We start from the raw sequence: 8121 nt of genomic DNA, 5'->3' as shown, positions 1-8121 counted from the left end.
TGTCCCCAACAAGTATTCCTATAGAAAACTGTTTTACATTATTAGAGTTCAAGTTCATTAATTTTGGCTTAATTATTATTAAAAACAATTTGTGTTTTTAGTCACCATAATAACGATGTTGGTTATCTTTCACCAGTGATTTTTTTTTTATTCTATCATGGTCGAATCCGATAACTTGCTCCAGTATCATTCCGACAACAGGTTGTAATGAACAATAATACTGTAGGAAACACACAAATATGACAAATCATTTTCCTAGCATTTAACTTTTATAAGGGTGAAATGCATTTATACATACAAGGGCCAAATGAGGCAATTTGTTTTACCAAAAAATTGAGATTCGTGTGATAGTAAGACGGTTAAGTATGTTATCCACCTCACCTGAGACCTAAGACCGATAATATTTTTTTCTTGCTTTTATTTTTTGGATGAGTAATAATGGAAAAAACAGTTGCGAGAATAGTAGATGTATATACCAATTGAAATAATTGTGGTTATAATAGTTATGGATTACAGATATATTGCTTTTAGGACCAGATATTTTCACCGTGAAGAACGCAAAAATCTCTCGAGTGAACGTCATCAAACAATTAAACACAACAACGAATCACACAAAGACATATCAATTTGGAAAATAATTATAATTTACAAGGCTTACAGCACGTAAGAATTCAACCGAATCAGACAATTCTGTTTCTTTTCTTATGCCTAGAAATTGTCAGATCCTTATAACAACAGGTCCAAAGCTCACTTTCTTGTTGGAAACTATTTCTATATCACCTCACATGACCTTCCTTCTGGACATAAGCCCAAGAACCTCATCCCAAAGCCCAATACTTCCCACACTCCCCAGCCCAACCACACTTGGGCTACACGCAGCCACAGTCCAATACCCAGCCCTTATCTCATCTCTCAATTGCTCCTTCTCCCACCCACAATACCCATCAAAGAACCTAAAATCCCCAAGCCCAATCGCATTCCTCTTCACCATTTCAGCAGCACAACCAACACTTTCCTTTGCCCCATAATACAAACCCTTCATCACTTCCTCAAACACCCCACTCTTCCCCACCCCATCACCACCATTACCCTCTTTTGGACTCAACAAAAAAATCCCTTCCTCCAAGGGCCCCCCAAAGAACAAGGGACTATTGGAAAACGTGCCCTCCACATCCAGAGCCGTTGATCTAGTCTCCTTGATGGACATCAACGATGGACGATTCAAGATGATCCCTGATGGGCCTAAGGGCCCAGTTGATAGGAGAAGGATGACCGTCCGTTCGAAAATATGGACCCCATCAAGCTTTTCGGTGGCAATTAGTAAGCACCCATTTTCGGGCTCGTGGATTACGTGTGCCCATTTGTCACCAATGGTGATCAGTGGAGGATGATCCACAACAGTGTCTAGATCATTCACCTCCTCAACATGCCTTGTTAATTGTTCTCCTGCCACCAATTTTGCACGGAAAGATCGCCAATCACTACTTAGGGTAGGTTTGTCATCATCACCAAACGGTGATGGTGATGACATGTGGCAGCCTATGATCACATCACAAATTCTAAGATTAAAAGGATTAGATCTTGAGACTATGAAATAAGCTTAATTTTCATGCACTATAAGTCTATAACTATAATAAAGTTGATCATAAACCTAAGATCACTATAGTATAATTACAGCGATGAAAGGTTTGGATGGTTTATACAAAATTCTAGGTTTACATCTTAATACTATCACTATATATGATTTTTAAAGTAATATTGTATACCTCCACAACTTAGATGGTAATTTTTTTGTGATCAGATGTGTAAAAGTGAACTATTTTTACTCATACTTCAGTGCTAGAAAATGAATGAATATTGATCTTAATATGAGGAACTTACATGATATGGGAAGTGGAATTCTAGCTTTTCTACACTGAAGATGTTGAGAAGATCGCTTATGGTGTGGTAGAGACCCGTTTCTTATTGTGGGGATGAGTTGATCGGTGGTTTTGGTAAAGGAATTGTGGGAGAGAAAGCATGCTTCCATGTTAGTTGAGTTCCTTGTAAATTCAGATAAGATATGAAATGAAATGAAGTGACGAGACGAGACGAGACGAGACTTTGGTGGAATGAATATAAATGGGGAATGAGGTTTAATCTGCACCACATAGTGTTTTCTACAACATCTACATCTGTTTTTTAAAAATAAAATAAAATAAAATAAACAAAGGCATCTAATCCAAGTTGGGTGTCTCAAAAGTATGGGCCAGTGGATAAACTTTGACAAATGCCACATGGGATGACCAACACGTAGGGTTCCACGGAACTTTATTTGGGGGTATTGGATGGATCAAAAACTTTTTGGGTGATGTGTCAGATTCTATGCCACTTAACTTGTTTCTGCACCAACTTCCAATTTTGAAAATGTTTTCAACTTGTTGATATTCGACATTATAGAGAAGGGTACACATGGGATTCAAAGATAAAAAGAGATAAAAAAGAGAGAGAGAGAACTTAGGCAGCATTAAACTAGAGAGGAACATTACATATTAGTGTTGGATTACTCTGGAATTGACCTCTTATCGAAGAATGACCGGATGGGCCAATGTGACAACATCAATGTCGATGAATTAATAGGAAAGTTTCTGTTGATGATACGAGTTAAGACGAATATTTATGATATTTTGGTAAAACTATTTATTCAAACTTGGATTGGACTTGATCAAGGGTAGGTAAAATGTGGGTCAAGATCCCAGTCTACATAATTTATGTGATTTGATGTATTATTTTTTTTCTTCTAAAAATAAAGTATTCCCATAAGTAAAAGTGATGAGACTAATCTTTTGTAACATAAAAATTTACTTAAATGAGTTTTGCTTCGAATAAAATTTTCTCTGCGGTTATTATGTGTTAGCCCAAAAACAATAAAGATGTACTTGATGAGCACTTTGATGAGATCCTCCTATGAGAAACTCTTATGCTGTGCAAGGGTAGGGATTTGCTAATTATCTTATCATTCAAAACAAGTCAATTACCTGATAAGTAGATGATTATGGTCCCAATATCCTTAGAAATGATGCTTGCATTTAGTTATGTGGCCTACCATGAGATGAACCCCTTTGTTGGGTCACGGGGCTTACTCAACAGAAGGATTGGCTTATGCAAAACAACTCAAATTAGAATAAATTAATAGAGCAAAGATGCCTGTCATTATACATGATATGTCATTATATATGATGTCATTATAAAAATTAATGAACAATAATGCCTGTCATTATGCATCATCTATTCATCTATTTGGCATGCCAGAATACAATTTCAGCTTAACCTTAACCTTCACCTTCATTTTTTTTTGGTCAAATGTGCAATGTCATTGACGGATCCAAAGATCATCTATGACGTAATTTGTTAGGAGTAGGACAGACATGATGTAACAGAATCTTCTGAATATGGAAAGAAATTACTAATAGTTACCATGAAGTGATTCCAATGGCATACCATCTATATTTTTTTTTATTTTGGTGAATAATGACATACCATCTATGGAACAGACTTTATGCATGCAATGTCATTCCCTATCAGTTCATCAGCAGTGACTGTTTAGCTAAGAATAAATACTCTATTGTGAGGAATGAATATGCTCTACTTATACAGTATGTGCTGTAGTCTACTGAGCTTGCCATGCTGGGACAATATTTCCTCCTAGTTTCATGAATGGAAGATTTATGAACTACTCAAAGAAAAATAATTCCTAATCCAAAAGTCATTAAGTCAGATTAGCAACCAAATGCTAAAGAATGTACACAGTATAACAAATGAAGAAAAAGAATCAATGTATAGAATAAGATTTATTGCAGAAAAAGAAAGAGGTTTCCAAGTACTTACTGTCTAGAGTAACAAGATGAAGGGCAGAAAAGTATTATCAACGTCAACAAAAACAAACATAGTATCCATTTGCATTCCATCATCCAAAATGAAGGCCTGCACAATTCACTTTGGCATAATTAGTCATCATGAGATCTTTTGGTCATCATGAGAAATGAACAGAGATAAAACTAAAGAAGCATGGCTGAGAGAAGTTAACACTGAGAAAAACAAAAAATGACAAATGTAGAGCGACGTGTAGATTAGAGGTAGCAAGTAGCTCTGAAAATAATCTCGCTCAAGTAAATGTTTCGAGTTTAATAAAAAGGGCTGAATTGGCACCATGGCAACAACCAGCACACAGAAATATTGGTACAGTCAAGAGTGGAATTGCCACCCAGTATACATATGTTAAGTGTAGCTTATTTTTACAATAAGTAGTAGACAGGAAGAATCAGAGCATTTTCTCTTCACAATTTTCCCTTTCTTTGACTTTACAAAAGAGCTCCGGCCAACGGTAGTAGGAAGGCAGATGATGCTTGCACCAGAAGCATAGGCTCAGCCATGCACACAACTTTGTTTCGTGATTGCTCATCAATATTATAGTCTTTCTTCCGTTCTTTCCTTCAATCTCCCCAACATATTTAAAAGGTAAAACCATAAAAGAACTTCCAAACACAAAATTGAGCAACCAGCTGACTACATGCAAAATTCTGACCAAGTTGGGATCACTAAACCAACAATGAGATTCATTCAGTAACAACCAAGCAATTACTGTGATAGGCAAAATCATGCAAGAGATATCACGCCATGCTGAAAGCAGAGTTTTGGGATCCATACTGTGATGCTTGCACCAGAAGCATAGGTTCAGCCATGAGCCATGCATACAACTTTGTTGTTAAACCAGTGGTAGTGATGAATACAATGATTTGTTTACCTGTTTTTAGTAAACCAGCAATGCACTGTGCTCAACTAAAAAATCATATTCATTCCTTGAAGCATCATTCCAGCTGCGCTGTGCATACTAATGCAATCAAATGATATTCATTTATCTCTACTGATGTATCATCGGAACATATCCAACCTGCCTTAGGTCCTGTACCAATCTGTCAATCATCTTATATATATCATCTGATTTAGGGTGCGACTGATCAAATACAGTAAATTCATGCACTTCTTCTTCTACCTCTATGGAACTGGCCCCAGAAGGCTTTTGACCTCCTGTATTCATCATTTGTAACCTTACATTGGCAACATTCATCCAATCTCCTGCTTGAGCATAAATATTTGACAGAAGGGAGTAATTCCCTGGATCTGTTGGCTCCACCTTAAACAGCTGTTCACACACAGCTCTTGCAAAATCTACATCATTATGCATCCGACAAGCATTCAAAAGAGTACCCAATATAATGGCATTGGGTTCCATAGGCATGCTGCGCAAAAGCGTGAAAGCTTCTTTCAGGTGTCCGCCGCGGCCGAGAAGGTCCATCATACAACCATAATGCTCAACTTGAGGAACAATCCCATACACTTTCTCCATCGAATAAAAGTACTTACGCCCTTCATTAACAAGGCCAGCATGAGTGCAAGCACACAAAAGGCCAACAAATGTATATGTATCTGGCTCAAAACCTTCGGGTACCATCCTAGAAAAAAGCTCAAGCGCTTTCTCGCCATGTCCATGCATGGCAAACCCCTGAATCATCGAATTCCAAGACACCACATCTTTCTTCGCCATCATTCCACTAAAGACATCAAAGGCCGCATCTAAACAACCACACTTGGCATACATATCAATAAACGCATTCAACACCTTAGTGCCACATCTAAACCTCCACCTCCTCATAGAAGCATGAATTCTCTTCCCCAACCCAAGCATTCCAGACTCAGCACACGCCGCCAGAATGCTAATCAAAAACCCATCATCAGGCCTCAACCCAGCCTCCTCCATCTTCCCATACAACTCCGTCGCCTCCCTCACGAACCCCTTCTCAGCATACCCCGCTATTATCGTCGTCCAAAGCACCACATTCTTGGCTGGACACCTATCGAACAACACCCTCGCCATATCCATGTCACCACCCTTGCTATACCCGCAAACCATCGTCGACCACGAAACGATATTCCTCTGGGGCATTCTCTCAAACAGCTCAAACGCCCTGTCCATCTCCCCTGCCTTGGCGTACCCATCCAACATGGTGTTCCAACTAACCATATCCCTCTCAGGCATTTCATCAAACAGCTTACAAGCACCCTCCAACTCACCACATCTGACCAACCCACCAATCATGGAGTTCCAAGTGACCACATCCCGCTCCTTCATGGCCAAAAACAAGCTCATGGCCCCATCAAGCCCGGCACTGCCACACCTGGAGTAGGAGTCAATAAGCGAATTGGGCACAAAGATATCCCCATAAAAACCAAATTTTTCGACATGGGCATGAATCATTCGGACCAAAGGAAGTGAGGAGGGGCCAGTGCAGGCCTTAAGGAGAAAAGGGTACGTGAAATTATCAGGAAAGAGTCCATTTTTCTGCATTTGGAAGAAAGCGTTGAAGGGGAGAGAAGGGTGGGAAGTGTTGTGGGCGTGGGCTCTGATGATGGAGTTGTAGAGGTGGACGTTGGGGTGGGGGACGTGGTTGAAGACGTTGACGGCGGAGGCGAGGTGGCGGCAGAGGGAGAAGGCGGCGATGAGTTTGGGAGCGACGAAGAGGTCTTGGTGGAGATTGGCTTTGAGGACTTGAGCGTGGATTTGGTTCACAGAGTCCAAATTGCTGCACTTGTGAAGGTCGCACAGCTTCTCTTCGAGGAGTCTTTGCCGAGAGAACCATGTGGGGACTCGCCCTCCCACCGGAACTTGCATTTGCATCGCCACTCACACACACTGCATAGCAAACGGCTTCACTAGACGACGACGCTATCCTTACATTACAGTTTGAAAAGGAATACCAACACATTTTTCTTTTCTTTTTTTTTATTTTTACTTTTATTGAGAATAAGAAACTTATATTATTTCGTGTAGTAAAAGAAATAATTGAATACAATGTGGACTAGCATAAGATGTAGTCTTTTACGAACATACTGAATTATAACAGTTTTTTAATGAAATTTTTTATCATTAATTTCAAGTGTAAGTGATATGTATCTCATGTGTAATTTTACTTTTAAGAGTTTTTTTAAGGTCAATATATAAGGATTGTCGGTTAACTTATTTTTTTGTTTTTTAATTGGTTTCCTGTTTTTTAAAAGTTTTGAAATGATTTTTTGTTTATTTTATTAATGACACATTAGTCATTTATAAAAACTTATCATTCTTGAGTTTAGCACATTAAAATAATTTTTTTATTAATTTAAGATGTTAAACTTGTTTTATTATATTCATTTACATGAAAATTATCCAAATAAATTAATTTTTAGAGAAAAAAGAAACATAAACATGATGGAAATTATCTTAAAAGCAAATCTTATTAGGAACTAAAAAACTAAAAAAAATATAATTTCATATTTTTTATTACTCATGAGATTTAATTTTCACACTATTTTTATCATGTTTATTGTTCTTTTTTTTCAAACATTAGTTGGTTTTCATAGTTTTAGTATAATTAAATATAATGAAAAAAGTTTTTGGTTTCAAATTAATAAAAAAAGATTGAAAATTGTGTTCAAAAATTAAAACTGATTTAAGCTTTTGGAAATCATTAGCATGTCTTTTACTAAATAAGAGGGTTAGTTTAGAACTTTCAAAATTAGAGAAGTAATTTAGAAATAAAAACTAAATTAATGGGTCATTCTTATATTTTAGCAATTTCCTTATTAGCTATCAAATTTTCAAAATTAGAGAAGTAATTTAGAAATAAAAACTAAATTAATGGGTCATTCTTATATTTTAGCAATTTCCTTATTAGCTATCAAATCTTTGTTGATAATTTTTATTTATGAAGTGACTAATAAAGTATTTTGTCAACACTCTCACGGATAAGTGTGCATGTATGTAACGTGTCATTCTATTTTTAAAAGTTTTTTAAGCTAAAATGTAAGAATTGTCCCTTAAATTATTTTCTTGATTTTAAATTGGTTTTCTAATTTTTAAAAGTTTTTAAATGGTCACCTATTTATTTTACTAATGACACATTAACCATTTCAAAAAACTTATTGTTTTTTTTATTTTCAGACACGACCTTGAAAATATTTTTATTGATTTAGGATGTGAAACTTATCTCATTATATTCACTTACATGAAAACTATTAGAACAAACTAACTTTGAGAGCAAAAAG

At 36.7% G+C, this 8121-nt stretch overlaps 2 protein-coding genes across 2 annotated transcripts; both read right to left on the bottom strand.

Annotated features, from left to right (window-relative positions):
• Positions 1-607: 607 nt before the first annotated feature.
• LOC100783218 (UPF0301 protein BF2109) lies at positions 608-2154 on the bottom strand. The gene is made up of 2 exons (XM_014779223.3): positions 1882-2154; positions 608-1539 (listed from the first exon to the last, which is right to left on the bottom strand). The coding sequence occupies exons 1-2, from the start codon at positions 2027-2029 to the stop codon at positions 782-784; spliced, it is 906 nt and encodes a 301-aa protein (XP_014634709.1). The 5' UTR covers positions 2030-2154; the 3' UTR covers positions 608-781.
• A 1930-nt stretch (positions 2155-4084) lies between these two features.
• LOC100782677 (pentatricopeptide repeat-containing protein At3g29230) lies at positions 4085-7043 on the bottom strand. Its single transcript, XM_041018386.1, has one exon. It carries the CDS (start codon positions 6713-6715, stop codon positions 4901-4903), a length of 1815 nt encoding a protein of 604 aa, XP_040874320.1. The 5' UTR covers positions 6716-7043; the 3' UTR covers positions 4085-4900.
• Between the last annotated feature and the right edge of the window lie 1078 nt (positions 7044-8121).

This window comes from Glycine max, chromosome 8, assembly GCF_000004515.6.
Source record: "Glycine max cultivar Williams 82 chromosome 8, Glycine_max_v4.0, whole genome shotgun sequence".
In the NCBI taxonomy this organism is placed as follows: Eukaryota; Viridiplantae; Streptophyta; class Magnoliopsida; order Fabales; family Fabaceae; genus Glycine; species Glycine max.
The sequence above is the reverse complement of the archived record's forward strand: the minus strand, read 5'-3'. Positions and strand labels throughout refer to the sequence as shown.

Coding starts and splice junctions, on each gene's coding strand:
- LOC100783218 (XM_014779223.3), bottom strand. CDS start 2,029: ATGGAAGCATGCTTTCTCTCCCACAATTCCTTTACCAAAACCACCGAT. Junction 1,540..1,881: donor AATTCCACTTCCCATATCAT/GTAAGTTCCTCA, acceptor ATGTGATCATAG/GCTGCCACATGTCATCACCA.
- LOC100782677 (XM_041018386.1), bottom strand. CDS start 6,715: ATGCAAATGCAAGTTCCGGTGGGAGGGCGAGTCCCCACATGGTTCTCT.